The sequence below is a fragment of the Pempheris klunzingeri genome, chromosome 11 (genome assembly GCF_042242105.1).
Source record: "Pempheris klunzingeri isolate RE-2024b chromosome 11, fPemKlu1.hap1, whole genome shotgun sequence".
Lineage (NCBI taxonomy): Eukaryota > Metazoa > Chordata > Actinopteri > Acropomatiformes > Pempheridae > Pempheris > Pempheris klunzingeri.
In genome coordinates this window covers 5,618,689-5,640,732 of record NC_092022.1, presented here as the reverse complement: position 1 = coordinate 5,640,732, position 22,044 = coordinate 5,618,689, and the positions used below count along the sequence as shown (strand labels likewise).

At 40.8% G+C, this 22,044-nt stretch overlaps 2 protein-coding genes across 3 annotated transcripts in view; both read left to right on the top strand.

Moving 5' to 3' along the window:
• The window catches only part of cfap74 (cilia and flagella associated protein 74), a 50,006-nt gene extending 43,288 nt beyond the window's left edge, over positions 1-6,718 (top strand). Inside the window, exons 31-38 of the mRNA XM_070840279.1 lie at positions 2,504-2,623; positions 2,840-2,995; positions 3,211-3,349; positions 4,012-4,166; positions 4,372-4,504; positions 5,617-5,750; positions 6,160-6,294; positions 6,500-6,718. Coding sequence (XP_070696380.1) covers positions 2,504-2,623; positions 2,840-2,995; positions 3,211-3,349; positions 4,012-4,166; positions 4,372-4,504; positions 5,617-5,750; positions 6,160-6,294; positions 6,500-6,604 — 1,077 coding nt within the window. The 3' untranslated portion in view covers positions 6,605-6,718. The remainder of the gene's footprint in view (positions 1-2,503; positions 2,624-2,839; positions 2,996-3,210; positions 3,350-4,011; positions 4,167-4,371; positions 4,505-5,616; positions 5,751-6,159; positions 6,295-6,499) is intronic.
• Positions 6,719-11,844: 5,126 nt separating this feature from the next.
• The window catches only part of gnb1a (guanine nucleotide binding protein (G protein), beta polypeptide 1a), a 33,494-nt gene continuing 23,294 nt past the window's right edge, over positions 11,845-22,044 (top strand). Inside the window, exon 1 of one of the 2 annotated variants that reach the window (XM_070839076.1) lies at positions 11,845-11,939. The gene's annotated coding sequence lies outside the window, so the exon portion shown is untranslated. Of the gene's footprint in view, positions 12,220-22,044 lie in introns of both variants that reach the window. The other variant, XM_070839075.1, reaches the window with a different exon arrangement.

Genomic DNA, 22,044 nt, shown 5'->3' with positions numbered 1-22,044 from the left:
TTCTGGCCGAACTCGAATTAGGGAAACAACGGTTCATGGCAAGCACCGTTACACCTCAGCTACCAGGGCATCCCGCTGTAGACAGTTTTTATATGAAGACTGTTCAGACTGTACTGTGGATTACACAGAAGGATGCTTTTCCTGGAGCTACATGTTGCTTTTGAAACATTTCCAATGAAAATTTTCAATGCTGTGCACACCATAAAAGGAAATTCTGTTCACCTTTATTGTACTGAGATGGGGGCAGAATCCTCTGACTTGATGGCCTCCAGGTTTAGGACATTAACTGTGTAATAGCAACATGCCAGGTTTAAGTCCTGCTAGGGGCATTTGTTGTATGTCATTCCCCATCTTGCTTGCCCCACAGTTCCAGTGTGTCTCTACCCAATAAAGATGCAATACAAAATACTTTTGGGATCAAAGATAGAGAAGAATACACCACTCATACTCTGTATCAGGATGGATGCAGCAGTATAAAAGAGCTGAGAGAACGTCACTTGACTGGTCTTTATACAGGGCACTTGTCAATGTCAAAGGTTTGGTGGCTCCAGGTGTATATCCCCCACAATGCAATTAAGCATCTGGTGCATATCTATTAGATAATTCGGACTGAAAGTGTACAAGGTGCATTCTATTTAAATATCGGGTTTCATCTCCAGAGCATACTCTGTGAAAATTGTCAGAGTTGGTAGCCAGAAAGGGGAAGAACCTAAATACAGACACAAGCAGGGGACATTCTTCAGTGATTTTAATAAGAAAATATCTTACTATGCTGATGGAAGGCAGGTATATATCCAGGATACAGGTACAAAAACACAGGCATTAAGCACAAGGACTGATTTGATTGGGTATGAGTAGTGAGGGGAGGGAAGACAGGTGAGGCTCACATAGAACAAGGGCGAGAAAACGCCCAAAAGCAAGAAGTACCAGAAAAGGGAGGAAAACACTACAAAATAAAACAAGAAAAAAATGAACTGGGAGGTGAGAACCAAAGTAAAGTCAGCAAAGTCAGAGGGGAGAACGGAGGCGGATAACGACAAAAAGTGAATTTTAGATAAGCCGTGTTATAGAGCTCTAGGATGGGAGCCGCTAAAGGAAAAGTGTTGCGATATGTGTCCTTATTTTTCCTCTTTAAATCAGGATTAGCACCATCGAGAAATGACACAAATTTCAACAGTTCCTTATCACTGAAATACCTGAAAGAAAGATAGGATTATTATCAGAGGGGAAGACAAATTTGTGAGCCATATAAAAGTGAGCGTAGTCTGGAGAAAAATTACAACCCATAGATGTGCCTTTTTTTAAAGGTAAATGGAAATCCCACTATAAAGGAGAAGTAATTGAGCTTAAGGACCAGAGAGGCTAATTCATGAGTGAATTCAGTGGGGAAGGGAGGAGCAGTGCGATCTTGAAGATAAAAGCCCAGAGCATCCAGTCCTGTCTCAAGGGATATATTTATGTAAAGGATTTTCACATCTGAGGTAACAAATATAATCCCCAGGTCGAATTTCTGAAATTTTATTAATGACCGACAAAAGTCTAAAAAGATATGTCTTAATGAAATCATCAACTACATTAGACAGGGGCTACAGTGGGTCTGTCTAGTCACAGGATGTTCACGGCTGAGTGTTCATCTGTCGATTTCACTGTCTTTTAATACGTGGCCTCTCTGGTTTGTATCCTCCTTGATAATCAACAGCATCCAGTCCAAGGATGAGAATTTCGTACAATTTTGTGGGTGCTCTCTGTACACGGACACCCTGAGGTGTGTGTTTACTGTGACCGTATTCAGTCAAAATGAAGCCATGGAGTTGAAGACATTTCTTTCTTTTTTAGGTGGATAAGTTTGGTTTTAATCTCATCAAGAGAATGTGTGGATATAAGTAGCATCTGCTCAGTATCTACCTCCAAACGTTTCAGGCCTTTTTGAAATAAGGGCATTAATCTCTTGGAAGGACCTCATTAGGATTAGAGGCACAGAGCAGGTGAGCGAAATAGATGGAATCAAAGACAGAGAAAAATACACCACTCATCTGGTATCAGATTTAGTCAAAAAAAGGTCACACTGAAGAAGATTCTTTCTCAGATTTGACTTTTTTTGTCCTTTTTCAGACTAATACTTAAATACTTAATACTAAATGTCATTGACAGATATCTCAAAACATGGACAAATAAATCGTACTTTAACGATAGGAGGTAAAAGTTAAGATTGCTTAAAACTTAGCATGATTAGATACATACTTACATACTTAGTAGGTAAGTATATTTATTTCTATGTTAATCCTGGCAGCAAATGGAGATTTATATTTTATATTTTACTTATAAATACAATCTTTTTGTAGTTGTTACTTTCCTGTACAGAGACTGAATTCAAATCCAATGAAGTGTAGTATGCCTTAACCCTTAACCCTTTTACACTGCTAGTGTTATTATGGCAGACAATACTACTGAAATAAACACAATATCAATTGTTCACCACTACTTTTCTTTGACTGTTTCCAAGCTGAGGTCATCAGTGCTGGATATACATGGTCCTTTTTCCCTTCTAAACGCTCTCAGATCCATAAGACCTGGAGGAAAACACACTCTGGTACTGGCCTTCAGCCCTTCTCTGGAGAGAAAGGTGTGTTACAGTGTTGAATTTACAGGGAAACTGAATAAACATGTGAGCATGAGTGAAGTTCTGTTATCCAAAATCATTGTTATCCCATATTAACCCATTGATTTGTCTTCATCAGAATTATCAATTGTGCCCCTCTAATCATATAAAACTGTTCAGTACCATTATGAATACTGAGTAATACTTTACCCACCACTACTACTGTCTACTGTTCTCTAGTACTGTGAGCCTCTGGAGGTGTGTAGCCAGAAGATGACCCTGGAGATGACTCTGTGTGGGGAGGGGGTGGTCCCTGCTGTCACCTCCTCCCACCCTGGAGGTCTCCTTGACTTTGGTTTTGTGTTGGAGAAGGAGAGCACCTCACAGGTCCTGAAGGTCAGTCAACAGTGTGTCCATGACAAAAAGACGAGAAGAAGAGCAAAAGCAAGATCGCAACTTGTTGGTTTTTCTGTTTTTCCATGTCTGACTGAGGTCCAGTCATAAAACAGTCAAATCCAGAGCTGAAAGAGTGTGCTGACTGTTGATTTGTCTTGATTACCCATGATGCTTTGGAGCTTTGGAGCTGACATTAAGCCCTGTTTTGCCCGCAGCTGCAGAACAGCTCAGTGGTGGCGGTGGACTTCAGGGCGCAGCTGGCCAGCCTCTCTCCCTCCAGGCCTCAGGGTGGAGCTGACAGGGTGGACCTCCTGCTGGGCAGATACACAGACCCTCAGGTCCAGCCTGCTGTGGGTAAGATGTAATCAACACTGCTGTGATTCAGCACTACACACTACACACATCCTTTCATCACAGAGAAGTTAAGACGCTAAAACATACAGGCGGGTGAGACAAACGTGAAAAATGAGTGGAGACACAACAAATGCAAACACCTTTAGGACACAAGGGCACACTTCAAGACTTGAATGATGTGCTGTGGCCTTCATAGTCAGCAGTTCTAAAAGCAGTTCTGTTGCAAAAAGAAATGTTATGGTTTTCTATGACAGAAACCGTTTCTGGAAAGATTTACCAGCTGATCTCAGCTCATTAACATTTCCCACTGAGCTTTAACTTTGCCTTGCAGCAACTCTTTCTCTCATTTGAGTAACAGCACACATTTGTACTGTTAATGGAAAGAAAAGACAGGTGGTTTTGGTCAAAGAAAGTTATTTAGAAGTGCCTTGGTTTAAGACATTTGTATTTGTACCGTACTTGAGTTAAATAATAAGTAATCCAAATAGGTAACATCATGGAAATTAACAACTGTAACATTTGACGATAAACCTATTGAAGGTACAGGGCCCAAACTATGTGCACATTCATTATGAGCTCAGTCAAATAAAGAAAATGATTTTTAACAGCAGCACTAGAAGCAGAGTAACAGTTTCCTGTGTCTTTTGTCTTCTATGGAACAGGAACCCAGAACTACAGCGGGCTGAGTGTGTTCAGTGTGGTGCCAATAGAGGGCGCCATTGCTCCAGGGCAGAGCCAGGACATCACTGTCACCTTTCAGCCTGATCACCCGTCTGTCAACTACTCTGACAGACTAACTGTAGAGCTCATGAATAAGGTCAGCAGAGCGCCACACACACAAAGACTCAACGACAAAACATTTCTTCACTAAACCTGAGATTGGCCTTCATCACTGGTTCAAAAGGCATCCACCTAAAACGCTGCCTCCCAATGTGCTCTAACTATCCAAACGTTCTCACTTCGCCCTGTATTTTCACTCTGGTTCTCAAGATATAACAGCCTGTGCCACTTGTGTCTCTCAGAGTAAAGTGAGTGTGATGGACCTGAAGGGTGCAGCGTCTACACACAACATGTATCTGTATGGAGGAGACCCGCTGAAAGTCCCCATTGAATCCCTCCTCCCTCCACTGATAACTAGTCAACCTCCGCTCACAGGTATCAAAGCCTCCGTCTGCATTTCTTCTTCAGGGTCATCCGTTTCTGGTGTAATGGATGCCATGCGGCTATGGAATACATAGTGGAACAGATCAATACTGCACTGGTAATCTATGGAAATTATCTATGGGAATTGCATCAAGTTCAAACACATCGTCAAAGAAACTGAAAGCTCCAGCCAGACAGGCAGAGAAAATAAACTGACACTATAAGGATGACTAATAACTCCTAGACACATTGCATAATTTAGGTAAGCGAGGGCAGGGTATGTGATGTAGTAATTTATGCTAATCATTGCATGCTGACAGCCTGTGTGCTTGTCACCAGCATTCAGATCATATTTCATTACTAAATCTGTGTGAGCAAAATAAGCACACCTCCTAGACAGGGTTACTGTAAATTTCACTAAATCAAAGAGGCGTTGGTGCATTAAAATAACATCAGCTGCTGGATAAGTTTGGGCTTTGCTATAATCATGTCAAAGAAACAGGACTCCAGTGGGAAAAGAGATTTTTGATATCGAGTAACATCCAGTTTGTTGTATCATGTGTATCATGAAGGAGAAAGTTAATGGACCATAGCAGTGTGTTTTTAACTCCTTGATTAAAACATGTACTATGTTTTTGCAGACTTTTACATTTTTGTAATCTTTGGATGTATTCTTCCTATCCATCTGGGCAGCTGATGCTATTGGGAATGTGTGTAGGTTTGTATTTAAAGATAAATATTTAAAGAAGAGTTATGGGACAACTTGACCCGGCTCTTGAGGACACGTGACTGTGTGTATCAAATTCCATGACAATTCATCTCATAGTTTAGTTTCACTTCAAACCACAAATGTAAACCTCATGACGGTGCCGGAAGGAAAGTCAAGGGATCACCAAAGTCAGTAGGATTAATCCTCTGGGGACCAGGAATCCAATCCAAAGTGGTCGACCAACCAACTAATTGCTGAAATTGCATTGAAATATCTATATCATTCCACCATCTTGTGCAAAATGGTTAGTCCAGGAGGCAAATAACAAGTACTAGCAAATCCCATTGACTGTGATGTTCTTTGTAAAGGGGCTAAAACCTCTAAAACTGCTCATATGATCCTCTCTTCCGAGCAGAGTCAGAGGTGATGGAGAAGCCCACCATCCCTGTGCTGGTGACCCTGCGGGCCAGTTACAGCGCTGGAGCCGTCACGCCTGCAGTGAGGGAGCTGCAGGTGGGCTGCATCCGCTCCACGCAGCTCAGTAAGAAGGTACTCTGATGTTAGCAGACACTGTCAGCCCAAGTGGTAATAATCAAACCTTAATAACATATTGGAGGCAGGGATACAGCAACAGGCCTCTAAAAAGCAGAAAGTATTAATAAATAAGTAATTCACTTACAAAACATTTCAAAATGTTGTCATGACATCAGTTTTTTAAAACATGCCTCTTAAAATGCTGCTGCAACGTTTCCCCCTTTTGCCAGTAACCACAAATTAAGTAAACTCTGTCTAACTTGGCACAATTAGATGGACAAAGCATATAGTTATTTCTAGATAATAAAAGGTGTTCAGGCATAAATATTTTGATGAAATATCCAATAGCTTTATACACTATGCTCAGAACCGTGTTTCAAAATAAAGAAATGACTGAAATCACTTTTTGACTGTGTTTACTCAGAGTGGTGAGTTTCACTGGGATAACGTGGCGTCCCTGCAGCAGCAGGGCTTCAGTGTGGAGCCCAGCAAAGGCTCCGTGGAGGTGGGCCACAAACGCACCATCACTGTCACATGGACTCCCCACAGTGGATACAAGGTGAGGAAGAGATTGTATCACTGTGATTGAACTGGGAAAACACCCGTGTTGTAACAAGACAATGAATACTGGCCGTTTTAGTATGGTTACATATGTCAATAATAAAAACTGACGTAAAATATGTTAAGATTTTTTAATTTTACTGTACCTCAGGTATTTATTCATGAGATCACTGCCCTGGCTGGTGTGTGTGTGTGTGTTTTAGCCATATGAGGTGGTGCAGACATGTGTGCCTCTCACCTTGAAGGGGGATGAGACGAATGTCTACAGAGTCACCCTGATGGCTTTGGTCTCCACCTCTGCTGACTGACCTCTGGACGCCGGCCAGTAGGAAATCTGCTCACACAAGCACTGACACAATAGACAAAGTCATGTGATACACTCTACATTCATTTGTACAACAGTAACAAATGAATTGATTATTTATGACCTACATCTAATCATTAAAGCTGGAAATAATTAATTGTTCATGGATCTGATTTGTACCTTTCATTCCACAGGGACTGTTTAGATTTCATGAGCCCTACAGGTTATATCAGTCTTATACCAAATAGATTCATGAATGTCTTCAGTGTCTGATCCACCCATCAAATGAACAGCACAATAAAAGTCTATAAATAAGGCAGATTATTATTTAATTCTAAATATTGTCTATTCATCAGCTTTCTTTTTCTGTCCTGTTTGTGGTTTTATTCAGGACACCAAACATCATGATCACATAGGACTGATACAATGTTGCTAGAAAACCTATTATATTACAACATTTAGACGGTAAACTCAATGAAAACAAAGAATTGCAGCAGTGGTCACCTGGGTAATAAAAACGGTATAAAAATAAGAACATTTTACAGAAATATAATTATAATACATTGATTTGGGGATCTGTATGCTTTTCAGCTTTCAACTAAGCACAGCAGTTTGTGGTCAAAAGTAAGAATTCATCGCTTCTGCTTGGGTTTTTGCATTCAAAGTTTTGCAAAGTGAAAATTGAGCCGAAGCAATCATAAAATATCGAATTACTGTGCCTCCGTCATGGCTACAATTATGACAACACCATACAGTCCTCGTCACCTACCATGGTCCTATAGAGCGTAGAATAACAACAAAAGTCATCATGTCAAAAGTAGCTCAAAATATTTGTTCTCACCATACTACCCCCAGAACACATCACCCCTGTGCGTCCCATTTATTAAAGCACCTGACTGTAGGACCTAACTCCACCACCAGGAGGTGTATGTGATGCCAAGGAAGCGGCTGTGTTATATCATGATTAAGGGTGTGTCATCTGATGTAAGCCAGCAGATGTATACAGTACATACTGTAGCACTGCTGGTACTGTAAGGGATAGGAGTTCACAGCGAGGCCAAACAAGGTGCAGCCTGTGGAATATGACACACAGTGGGCACATTTTAATGGAGACAAAGTAGGGAAGGCAGTAGTTTGGTGTAAATGTATGAAATTATGGCCTATTGATCAGGCATAGACTGATGTACTGGTCCAGTATATCAGCATTAATAGCAGTAGTTGCAGCTGTAGGCTTAGTTGCTGTAACAATCGTAGTAATCTCAGTATTAGGCTGAATAAGTTGTCTATTTTTGTCTTTGCAATCAGCATGCTGATTCCCACTAACCAGTACAATGTGTTAGACAGTGTTCACAAGTCAGGATTAGATCATTTCACTCTCAACCCCCCCAAAACAATAATCAATCTGGTGACTATTCTGTAGCTCCAGAATGTTGTTTTTACATGGTGAAAAGGTAGTGAAAGAGCATTTAGACCACCATGGATCGTTAATAGTGTTCGTTGAATCAGATGATTTTGAGCATTATGGAGAATCTTCAGTCTGCCCACATGTTCTCACTCCCATCCAGAGGCCCTGCAGACTGTTCCCAATGCTGCACTTACAAGCACCCACCACTAGAAGCCCCTAACGTCCCCACTGGCCCTCCAGTGGTCATGGAATTCCTGGAATGTCATGGAATTTAAACCATTGGAGTGTAATTGAATTAATGAAGGTTTGGGGTATTTTCTTTCCACTCTGGGGAAAATCCAGGATGAGCAGACTGTGTTATGAACAGGTTGCTTTTCCAACTAGTTTTTTGGTTCATCTTGTTTCTTACACACTCACCTTCACACTGCTATCTCATCCCCAATTCTTCTTTTATTCTACACAAACATGACAAAGTTTCAACCATAACATTCAGTCATTGCTCTTAATAGATAAAAACACTTGCTACAAAACATAGATTGCAACCACCTTTTCAAAAATACGCTTTAAAACACAATATTTAAGTAAGGGGGTTGAATCTGTATTTTTCAATACAATATGTATATGATACAAATATACAAACTAATATTTCAAAACACAATATATTCAAATTTCTCCCATCTCTTAAGATTGAGGAACTAGTTTCTGTGCAGCTCACTGGATAACATTTGTTCTTAAAAAACTGATATTATATGAATTTAAATATCAAGAGTATCTGACAATTACATTAGATTTTTGTCATTTCTCTCTTTACTTTATGTTTTAAAATTTGGGGAAAAACATTAGACATTTTCCATTTCCTTGGATCATTTTTTCGATGGATTGTGTACGAAAAAAAAATATTTTTTTTATCAAGTTTGACTTCACGGTGCAATGACAAAATGTGCATTTCACATGACATTAAGTGTCATGAACATGGTAGGACATACAGTATTATTTGATATTAAGAATATTCCACTGCTGACAACACCAACGGCCAGTCTGTCTCACATTTAAATCATTCTATTCTTCCGAAGATGAGCGCTCACTCAACAAACCCCTGACGGCGTCCTGCTGTATGTGAACCGTAGACCCTGTGTGTGTGAACAGCAGATGTCAGTAATGCCTCAAAACGGACCAATAGGATCTGACCTCTCTCAGAGATACACGCTGTAAGCATTTATCAGAGATTGTAGGAGATTATGTTAAATCAGATTACTGTACCCCAACCTGCCTATAAAAAGCAAGGTCATTATGAGCTTAGCCTCTTGTAATGTCACTCGTTTTATGAAATGTATGAGATCATATTAGGCAATATTTGTGTTGCTATTTTGCCTCTTTTTCTAATCTGATTTCTCCTCTGATCTCTCGTTAATACTGTGAGATAGTGCTACTTACGGTCCCTGCTCTGCGGACGGGAGGTGTGTGTTTGTGCATCTCTGTCTGTCTGTGATTAAAACCCATCCAGTCAGTGGATGTGACTTTATAAAATAGTGAAGGAAGTTGCTCTGTTTTCTTAAAGTATCCCAGTTATATACATGTACTGCTTTAGAAAATACATAAGAATGGTAATCATTGAGTGTATGTTCGGTTTTTGTTGCAGAAAAATAGAGCATTTGTTGGAATCTCCTCGTGCCATAATTTACGTCCTCATCGTCGCCATTTGTCGTAGTTTGACTGCTTTTAATTCATCAGAACTGAATTAGAGTTTACATCGACGCGAAAAGCACATCGAGGTGTGGATTGTTCTCTTTCCCGTCTCCTCGTCAAAAGGCTGAACGCAGACAATAAGCCTTCTCCCCTGGGTGGTCTGAATGCTCTGCCAAAGAAGCTTCACAACACATGTATGCAGACAGGCAGGGGTGTATCCAGGGGCAACTAAGTCTCACCAGCACTAACCTGGGCAGATGAGTCCCAGTGGAAACCCACACCCAGAACACTGCCTGGTACACAAGAACACACACACACACACACACACACTCACACACAGGGGCAGTGTTTTCAACTCATCTTGTGTCTATCTGCCGCTATTGTTTTTAAATTACAGGTAATAAACAGCGAATAAATGAAAAGAAATAAAAATTAGAGTCTCTAATCCACCACCAACATCACCTGTTTCTATGATTCACACCTAAATATGTGTGTGAGTGACTCTCTGTGTGGTTTCACTCTCTCACACTCCCTCCATAAAGCACTGTATGGGGAAGGTGTCTTTGATAGGTGCACTGACCATCCCACAGCAAAACTGGCAGGAAACAAACACACAGGCAGGTGGAAATTCAAATTACTGAGATAGATGATATACCAATAGATAATTTTCATTGACACGTGCTTTTTATTTCTCCCCCGTCGTCATCACATTTACACAAATGATTATGTGTCTATGTTAAAACATACGTCGATATTTTAAGTTCAATATGAAGACGTGATGGCTCTTACCCATTTTACATTTCATTTAATGCCACTTTAGTGTTAGTGTAAAATCTGAATGTTAAGAGAGAACATCAAAACAGATGTGGCACAAACAGCACATCCCTAAATGCTGTGCTACTGCAGCACTCTCTCAGGAGCGTTCTTCATCCAAACCAGAGCTGATGATGCGTTTGTCTTCCCCCATTGGACCAAGGCCATACACACTTTGCTGTCCTGCAGGACGGCAAAGTGTTCCATGTCTCCAAGAAACGCCTTAACCCACTGAGCATTAACCCCTCCTCTGAGCACTCCACCTAGACTACTGGTGATAATGATCGAGTCATCTCTGTGCTGCAGCCACCCACAAACACTCAGCACAAGATGTAAATCCCCACTGATTCCTCAGCTCGAACTAGAGCACCGGGTCACCAGTTCTTAAACTATATTGTATGGCAAAGTTAATATCCAGAAAACATCACTTGTCAACAAAATCTTGTATTGCCAGCTGGAGCACATTTCTGGGGGCAGTGACTGATGACTGTGCTATGAATAGATCAATATGAATGTACAAATATGAATTTGACTACCCTGGTAGGAGAAATTGGTCCTGAGGTAGGATTTGTTTTAAAGAAATTTCTGTCAGATTTCTTTCTGGCAACTATTTCTGAAGCCTTTTGTCCTTACAATGATACTACAGGATCAAATTTATACTCCAAAAATGTAAATTACATGTAGTCAAGTTGTGTTTTTGGCCATGCATGCTGGCAGGGATCCACTGTACATGCCCTTCTGTAGTCAAATATGTGGCTCAGTCTGTTTTAGTTTGCAAATGTGACTGTGTTGTTGGCTCAAAGTAGCGGTTGTTGTACTGACAAGGAAGTCACCTTTTCACAGACAGCCACTTTTGTCCATATATCCACTTCAGTGATATTTTCAGGGTGTCATTCAGGCACATTTATTTTGAATTTTGGTGCACACCATGTGTATGGAGATGTATTATTGGTAAAGATAGTAGCACACAAGTATAATTCTTAAATATTTACACTGATTATTCCTGGTGAATAATCCTGAAAGTATCCAAAAGAACCTGTGGAGCTGCATAGGCCACAGTTCCTGGCATAAACAGGGGCTGGTGTGCATAAAGGCTCCTGTTCTATAACCAACTTTAGTATGCAAAATGCTCATTGTCGACTCACAAGTGATTTTGACTCCTTAAATGAACAAAGTTGTGGGGTTAAAAGCAGTGTTTTGGTAGTTAAACGGTATCTAGGTGTGTTGGTGTTACCAAAAATGGCAGTATTTCCTGATCTGGCGGAGTGGTCGCCGACCCTTCGCCGTGCGTTGTGACGCTGCCGTAACGTGGGGTTTCCCAGACCTGAGTGCAGGGTTACCGCGCCCATCTCTGCTGTTTGATGGCCGGAGGAAGAAGCGACTGAGATCCTGGCTTGAAGGAAGAAAAAAAAGAGGGACGACGACGGTGGGAAAGGCAAGAAGGGATTTTGGCTTTTTAGTTGGAATTTGCGTTGAAACGGAAGAACGCTTAAACGGGACTGTGACACGTCTTTCTGGGTGAACACCGCCTTGTCTCTGCGCCTCTGTGCCGGTGTGTCTCCCCCCTCGGCGGGTCAAAAACTGGGTTCGGGGAGTGCCGCTCCTCGGTAGCTAAACTAGCTAAATCTGAGCGCCTGGGCGGAGAGAGGAGAGACAAGATTTTGCTGTTTCCAGTCAATGTGATATAAACAACGGATACCCTCGACTGAAAACGGGTAAGGACGTGTATTTATATCTGAAATGAAACGCTTTAAGTGTCTGTGCAGTTGGCTAGCCTGTCGAGCAGGGGAGATGAACGAAAGGGGTTAACTGGGTTGAGTGGCTACTCCGTTAGAGTTAGCAGCCGTTAGCCTGCTGCTAGCTAATCGTTGTTGCCTATGGAGTGGGTGGGGGTCACTGTTAGAGAAACTTAACGCACTGCGTTAACCCAGGTGTCAATTGGAGAACTAAATTGAATTGCTTTTATATCAAATGGTTTTACCCAGCGTGCTAGCTTTTAACGACCAGTGCTGATGTTAATTACAGAGGGTTAGTTGGTGACAGCTCGGTAGGTTAGCCAGCACCCCTCTCCAACGTCCGGGTATCTTTCTCCCTCTCGTAAGAAATAAGCCGTCTAGGTTAAACTGTATTAGCTTGGCTTTAGTGGCCCATTTACCCGACCAATATGTCAATTTGGGGTTCAAGCAAGACTTCCTCTTGGTCCCAGCTATCGCCAACATTTCAGATCTGCATGTCGGCCCACATTTTTTCACATCTTTGCTCTATAGATAGCTAGTGATTACCTGGTAAGCTAATTGGTCGCACATTTGCTACTCCCAGCTTATTGTTGACTAACCCTGGGCGAGCTGTTAAAGATGATGATGATGATTACATGGTTGCAACTTCTAACACTTGCATAACTCCAAGAAACGCCGGCACAGTTTGCATTTACTTCCACTCATATTGGAAAATTTGTAGCATCATGCAATTGACAACGAAGGGAGTCTAAAAATGGCTACTTCACTAACAGAATCACTACCACCCCCACTATTCCGTAGCCAGTCCATACAAGTTAGCCAGCAGTGGCCACAGCCTACGTTTACAGGCTGGTATGGCTGAGCTGGGTGTGTATATCCCGAACATGGCAGCCAGAACAATTTGCCTGTATCCGTGCTGAACATGGACGGTGTTGTTGTTGAGTGCCGTTTTTATGTAAAACTCGTGCATTGAAGCGTTAATATTAGCCTTGCTAAAAATTATTTACGTAATGCCGAATTTGCCAGCTGTGGACACACATTTGACAAGCTGTGTTTGGACGCTGTCTTTTAACTAGCAGCGTTTAATTCAGTAAATCGAAACCAAACCTTCGTGGATTATGGCTACTGTAAGTCAGGGCTATAGGTTTACATTCCCACGTTTAGTCTGCAGGGTCAGCCACCCACTGGCCCTGTAGGAGAAGAAATGGCTAATTAGTTAGCACTGTACTCCCCAAGAATTCATTAAAAAATAGAGAGAGAAATTGCATCTGTTGCCAAGCTCTAAGGGGAAAATGACAATACGCGCCGCTGTGGACCTGATGGTGGCAAAAGCCATTTTAGTTTCATGAGTGTTAAACCAGCGTCGGCTTGCGACCACAGAGCTCATCCTTAATTTGCACTTCTTCCTTTAATTGTGTGAAAACGAGATTGTCTAATTGGATTTTGACAATCTGTTTATGTCGATCACGGGTCTGTTGCAGGGCAAGTTGTTAGCAGCTAGAATAACCATGCCCCACCGGGCCGCGCTGCTCCATAGTATTTCTGTGAGCTGTAGCCCGGAAAACGGGCACGCTTGATCCATCTTTATGCAGCATCAAATCATAGCCAGCACACCGGCGTCTACGGCGTTACACCATACGAGAGGAGATCGGACATTTTTATTTGGTGGTGTATATTTCGAAAGGTGGTTTAGCAACGAGTCAGACGTGCTGTCGCAAGAAGCCGAGCTGAGCGCCTCCTTCAGCACCGAGGGAAGATATATGTAGCCTGCCGCTTTGACGAAGTTATTGACCAACAGTATTAAGATATTGCATCTAAATAATCCATCACCGATAATAGCCGTTCCAGTAAAATTTCGATGTTTCTTAAAAGAGCTATTTGTATTTACTGGCTCACAAAGATGAATTCATTTTGCCAGTGTGCCCCCTCCCTCCGCCTCCTCGAATGAATGGGTTCCTGTATTCAGGGCCCAAGCAGCTGCAATGAACAAGATGGCGTTCAAAGCCTTTTTCATCACCGCTTTTTCTCAGACTGAGAGAGACATCTGCCGAGCATCGGATGGGTCCAGGCTTGGCAGACTAGATTTCTTTGATTTCCTCATCGTAAAAATGTACAGAATGCATTTGTATTAAAAAAACGTTTTAAAGCTGACGGGATTCCTGGTTAGATGAATCCAATATGTGCAGCTCTGATACAGGACAACATGGTGGGGTGTTGTATATCTTGACTGTGAACCTGAATACCAGTGTGCATGGCTGCTAAGATGAATATTAGTATGATTTAGAAGAAATAACATTTTATTGACATATATTGATAATGTATTTAATGTCTGGTTTTAAACTTTTGTAACCACACCTCAGAGAAATGGGACATATTTTCTCGATCCTGAATCGAACTTGCAGGTAAATGTAACTGAGCAGACTTTTTAAAAAAAACAAACTCTAAATGTAAAAAAATCCAGATATAGAAGTTTTAAGCGCAGTGCCCCTCCGTAATTTTTCTTTTGTCAAAACACATCATTTTAATAACTGCCATTTCTTTCAGTTTTATTTCAAAACTATCCCTGTTTTGTTTGCTTTTATGTGTCTTATGAATAGCCACCTCTCGTTTTGTCAGGCTTCAGGTGAATTCTAGTGTATAAGTATGTGTATTTTATTTTGGCTATGCACCATATCAGTTTGGGAAGGTTGAAATATAGCTTATTTGCAGTGGCACTGGATCCCCTAAGAACATGTACCATTAATGATCTCTATATCAGTCACAGGATAGTCAGACCACACCTAATCTTATTGATGTGTCTCAGCTTGACTAGAATTTAACATTTTGCGGGTGATTTCATATCTTGATCCAACCTCTTGAGGTTTTTAGCCTAGCTGCTCTCACCTTGTAATCCACTGCAAATAAGACAAAGCATATACATGGATATATACATGTACATACACTGGGCAGAGTGTGTTAAAGTTTTTATCAATGATGATGTTAGTTTTAGGACAACCTGTATGCACGCCCAAGAGCAACCAGTTATCAAACTAAGGATAAAAGACGGTTCCATTTAATGTTACTCAGCTTTTATGACCTGCATGTGGCCCACCCTATACTGAAACCCATAGTGAATTGGATATTCTGTCCAGTGGCCCTGGTGAACGGTAATGGCATAATCTGCGGGCATTTCTGAAAAATTTGTGTTGACGTCTATATGATGATACAACTGGTGTATGAAGAGCCTGTCTGAAAGCCTTCATGGCAGTAATGTGTGTCCGAAGGACATTTGTCCCTGGGTTTGTACACAGCAGAGCTTGTCAGTAGGATGAGTGTCTCCACAAGATAAGGACCATGTGTTTAAAACCTGAATCATTAGCCTTTAGCACTGGGAGGGGAGTCTTTTGTTTTTAAATAAGGATTTTTATCCTGCTGATGTGTATTTTTTTTTCTTTTTTAATCTGCAAGTGCGGGATATGAATGGGATTAAATTCTTAGTCTGTGGATTTCACTCTTTGGGATTATCTGGCTTTGGTCAACGATAGTGCTGATTTTTCCTCACCTCTGCTTTCAACTGTATGTCCCACTAGGTGTTTTTGAAAAGGCAGACAAGTGCTGATAGACTTTACGACCAAGCACCTGAAGAACAAATACTACTTAATGGTGGTAAAAGTTCATGAAGATGCTCGAATATAATCCAGTTCCCTCAGAATCCACAACTGGTCCTACAGAATAGCACATATTTATGTCAGCATCTGTGCTTGGTAGTTTATACATAATAGCAGCACAAATATTATACTCAAATAAGTAGGGCTGCAGTGATTTCACATTGGCCCAAGAAAAAGAAAGTTGTAGAGCCAAAAAGATGACTATCTGCCTGCAAGTGTTGGCACCAAATTGTAGCTTGTCCAACAATATCGATCTAATGTCAGATAAACCTTACCTGAAATATATTACAGAAAAATAAATAAGACAGTTAAATCATGTCGTTTTTGACTGTACATATCAGCACCATGTCATCGTGTCTGACATTGATTAACATGATGATTAACGTTGGAACAAGCAGATAGTAATGTTAAGATTTGTACATCTGAGCAAATTGCAGCTTCTTCCAGCAGATGAGTGTAATAGTGGGTGTTTAAGGTTTAGTGTTCTCACTCCATGCACATCATTGGATGTTGCTGCTGCAGGTGATAGACTTCCTGTCCTTCCGTCACCAATCTGTTTTCTGTCGGACTTAAAGTAGCCTGTTACAGATTGCAGGGGTTTTATCAACTGTGTGTCTAATACTGTAGCAAACTGTCCTGTGAGCAGCTGTGCAACTAATGGTTATATTCATTTTTGATTAATCCATTGTTTATTATTTCAATTAATCGAGTATTTGTTTGGTCTAAAGCCCAAAGTGACGTCTCCAAATGTCTTGTTTTATTCACTCAACAGTCTAAAACCCAAAAATATTCAGTTTACAGTGATCTAAAACGGAGAAAAAAGCAAATCCTCACATTTAAGGAGCCGGAGCCAGTGATTTTTTTGTTTTGCATTTTGGCTGGAAAACTAGTGCCGATTAATTTCTTGTTGATAAGCTAATCGCTTCAGCTCTAGTGGCTAAGTGTGCTGTAAGTAACCAACGTATCACCACACTACTGACATACTGTTATCTAGTTTATCCACTAAATGTCTTTATGTTTAAGTCTGTTTAGGTGCTGTCACTTGAACTTTTCTCTGAGGAGGCACGCCTGTTTTTCTGTCCAACTGTTATTTCAAACATGACAATACGCAGTGTTAAGCTAACACAACCAAACTCCACTGTGCATATATAGGGAAAAGGGCTGTTCGTTCCTGTAAGACTCCCATGTAATTGGTTAGAAATAACTTCCACTGTGTGACACTAAGTACTTTATCCAGCAATGTCACTTATCAGCAGAATATTAAATGTTCTAGTGTTGTTATCGAGGAAATGCTTCTACTGCTTAGTGGTTATATTGTTTTTATCGTCCGGACTATTTGCATGACTGGACAAAAAAATATTGTAGTGGAAGAAAACTGTTCGTCTACATTGTTCAGCTCAAGTAAAGTGATATGTCTAGAAATACTTTAGCGTTGTAACACATTTTTGTCAGTACCACTACAAAAATGCATAGGCAACAGTCATTGGTGTTCAAGTATATAGCATATAATAGCTTTTTGTCATTTGACTTTCTTGTTTAGTTTAGTTCCTGTATATAGTGATAGTCAGACAGTCAGCCTTATACCCTCCTGTCTGTTGGTTAATCAGTTTGTCCAAAGTGGCCATGATGAGCCCGATGCCTCACTGAAAACTTAAAACGTGACCGTATCCAAGTGTAAAGAGGCAGCAACAAAAAAAAAAAAAGTGGAGTGCTCGATACAAACGATGTCAGGGAGGGCATTGTAAAAACAATTTTTTGTTTTATCATTTTGAAACAAAAAGGGCTCTGGCACCCTTTAAGAGGCCCAGTGAGTAACGTTCAGGGAAACATTGCAGGCCACCGGTGGCATGTCATCCCACTGTAGGTCAAGTGCCTCAACTCTCAAACTTTAGTTTTCCCGGTCCTATACTATCATTGTAGTGCAAGATTTGGGGAAAAAACCACCCAGGACTGCATGTCTGCTTATAAATGGGCCTTAGCTTAGCCATTGTTCTTTGCACTTTTAGCAGTAGCTCTCTTCATCAACTAGCTTATTGTTGTGTCGTCATTTAAATGGACCATTAGTGGTGGCCTCTGCATTATGGCGTCCATTACTTTAGGTCTGGTGGATTGTGGTTGAGCAATCTAAATCCTTTTTCCTCTTCACTCTCTAAGTGTCCTGCAGAACACAACTGAAACAGTTTCATCAGGGTGTGTTGCACATCTGTAGGCAAACATGGGGCTAAAGATTGGGTAATTGTAGCTCGCTGTTTCAAGTTTGCCCTTTTAACGATACCTTGGTAGGAAGCTGCCCAAGGAGTTTGTTAAAAGAACTTTTTGAGAGTTTGACCTGTATAGAGTGGTAATAATAATGATGATGGCTGTAAATGGTAAATGGTCTGTATTTGTATAGCGCCTTTCTAGTTATTTCAACTACTCAAAGCGCTTTACATGACATCCTCATTCACACATCAATGGAGGAATGTAATTTTGAGGAGACTATTCTTTCATACTCATTCACACTCTGAAGCCATGCTTCAGGAGCAAGTTGGGGTTCAGTGTCTTGCCCAAGGACACTTCGACATGTTGACCCATAGGAGCTGGGGATCAAACCCCCGACCTTCTGATTGAGGGACGACCCACTCTACCACTGAGCCACAGCTGTGTTAGTTATATGCTAGGCATGCCACACACTGTTTGACACACGCACACACATTTATCACCAGTTGCAGGTCTGTGTGTTATTTTTAACCCTAGGTGCCAGTTGAAGGCTTAAGGACCCAGTACACTATTTTAAAAATCAAATTTGGCATATTCTCAAAGGTTGTCGGATATGGCACTGGCTACAAATGTCAGGACACTCAGAACAACGTGAGGCGGAGTTTGTGAATTTCAGTGGAGGGGATGAAGCTGGAATGGGGAAATCAAAAACAAAAGACAACACAAGCTTTGACCGCATTGACAGTTGCATCTAATGATACAGAAGGAAGACATTGCTAGCTCTTTTCCAACCACAGGAGCCTCTCCAGGAACCTTTTGGGGGACTTTACCTCCATTTCAACTGAAGTAGCCTTGCTCTAAATTTTTTTATCTGAGCCCTGTTCCTGTTTCAAAAAATCCCTGCTTTAGAGGTGCTACTTTCTAATGGCCCAGGAACCTAGAAACATGTTTTGGGGTTTGCCCAAACAGACTGTCGCTGATTGGTCAAACACAAACCCAAATACAGCATTCAGTATTGGGTGACACGGGTATCAGTATTATGACTAGAACAGGACATTTCTTGTAATGTTTTATCAACATTAAAAACAACATTGTGACAAAGAAAAAGAGTTAGCAAGTGGCTAATTGATATAGTTACAAAATTAACATGATTTGTTTTATTGCATGAGGAATGTATTTCAAACACTATAGTGTGGTAATCTGTTTCATATCAGGGCCATGGATCAGAACATGTACAGTACATGTTGGTTACTTCACTATCTGTGCAACTGGCCATGTACAACTGCTGACTGTGCCTTCAGTTATTCTACAATTAATCTATTCATGTAGAGGGATGGCCGTAGTTAAGCTGGCCATTACATATAACTAATGTCTCTTTCCTTCATTTCAATGATGCACAAGTGCTAAAGGAACTGACTGTATGGGTAGATTTCTTCCCAAGTTGTCTGTCATTGACTTGTCACAATTTGTCCACCGCTTGCTAATTTTAAGATAATAGGAGAATCGTCCAGTTAATCAGAAACTAGCAACTACTCACATCACGTTTACCAATTGCAATTGGTATTTTCACCTTGACTGAAAAAAGATCAGATTAATGTCCCGCATTGCACATTGAGTTTGTCAGCACCCAGTGTTTAAAAATCTTTCAAGTTCTGATTCATGCATAATTTCTCTTATATTCCATTCAGATGTACAAAGTGATGCAGGTGTTACACCTGTATCTAAATGAGTCAACACAATCCATCTCCACAACAGCGTAATGTAAGCTAATTTGTTGTGATGTGTAATGTGACATAACCATCACTCCAAATATAACAAATGGTAGACTCCCCAAATAACGCGAAACTGAAAACAAGTGCATGTGGGTGAGGGAGGGAGAACAGCTATACATATATGGACAAAAGGATTGAAGTGAAACTGAAAACATTTATTTGGTAATAATGTAATTCCGGTTTATCAGTACAGTGTGTAGGCCTACGCTGTACTGTCTAAGCCAACATGAGATTAACCTGTGACAGTTGGAGTAGGACTAGGTCCAACACTGGTTGAGCACCCATTAGCATCATACATGTATGTGCTGTATTTTTTAATTTCCTCTTCTGCCAAGAAATCAACTTCTAGCCATTTTGCTTCCTAGTTGAAGCGTTGAAAATGTCAGACAGCATTTTACATGGACCAGAGTTGTACTCTCACAATTTGATCTCAGTCTCACTTGAATCTGTTTATACGATGCTTTTGTCCAGTAACTCGCAAAACATTTGTGTTCCCGACTCTCTGTTTTGCTAAGTGTGCCTGTCAGTTGCTGCTGTTTTGTTGTTATCAGTTTTGTTTTCTCCCCAAGCTGTCCCCAGGGTCAACTCTACCTAAAGTTTTCCTAGTGTGTATTTTGACTGTAGGTGCTGTTATGCAGACATGGCTTGTCACCACTTGCCAAAAGGTCCTGACCACTGTTTTGAATAGTCAAAGTAAGTGATACGAGGGCCGCTTAGTGACCCACACACAAGCATGTCACCAATCAGACTCTGTGTAACCCTGCTGAAAGCCCAACACAAGTCCTAGCAGTGCTTTGCATGTGCACCTTAGTGCCCGCTCTGCTTTGAATAGCGACTGTCTCTCTGCGTATTTACATTCTAGCCCCTTACATTTGACTGCCACAGGGAAAATGTGACCAAACCTGAATCCCGAGATGACGGGGAAAGCCAGTATTAGTGAGTTTTCTTCCTCTTTAAAGCAAGAAAGGCCATAGTCACTTGAGCAAAAGAGTGGGCTAGCTGTCATGTGACTCTTCACACACACACTTGTTCCTCTCTTGGAAGCTTGGAGAGAAAGCACGGGGGGAGGGGTATGATTATTAATGCAATCAAAGGAGTGTATTTTCTGTTTTAAATAAAGTCATGCTTTTGGCTTTGGGCTAGCCTGACCTTCCTTTCCTTTTTTTTTTCTCTTTTTTTTAATTTAACTCCTTCATTATCAGAATGAGAAGCTGGTTATGTAGCTCTTACAGGCACAAAACATACCTTTGTTAATGTATGTGACATTTTCTTTTCAACATAAATTTCTTTGTTTTCGTGCTTTGACGTTTGCAGAAAATTCGGCCAACATTAGTACTAGCTTTTGGAATGTGTTTGGCTTTAGCTTCAAGCTCAGAGTTGCCTTTTCTGTTCTTTTTCTGTGTCATGATGGTTGTTGGGGGGGGTTGTATTACAGACCAGCTTTTAGTGAGTTATAATGTCAGATAGTTGCTGTTTTCCTGTAGCTAGTTTTGCATGTCGGAAATCACTCAACAATAGCTAATGCCTGTTATTTCTACCAACCGTACACCCTGTCTAGTAAGAGCACACCACATCATGGAATGTTTCACTAATCAATCAATTAAACTCCACTGTCAGTCCCATTGATGTTATGTCCCCTATCATCAGACATTACCCACAGCAGGCAGCCACTTTGAGGGTGCACACATAAAAAAAAATGGTGCCCATTTAAAGGCACAGTTCACCCAAATGTCACATCAAGCTTCCGCTATGTTTGCAGTTAAGCCCAAGCCTATTTCACGTCATAGTGGAACAGCTGTAGTACAGCTGTAGCTGTGAAGGATTTAAAAATCCTTTACAGGATTTGAAAATAGATTTGTCTCAACTCTTAATCTTTCTCAATGAAGAGATGTCACCAACAACAAAATGGTGTTTTTAATGGTCAAATAAAAATAGTAACAATAATAATAACTTTAATTGTGTAGCATCTTTAAAAACAGAGTTTACAGACAGACAAAGCAAAACAGCAAAAAAATTTAAGAAATTTAGATTAATCTAAAAATTATTACGTAATTTGCTGACATTTGATCTAAGATTAAGTAAAGTAGATTAATCACATGGGTGGTCAATACAAAATGAATAACAATTATAACAATTGATTTGTCAAGTAGCGATTGGAGGCTGATTAGGTCATCGTTTTGGCGTTT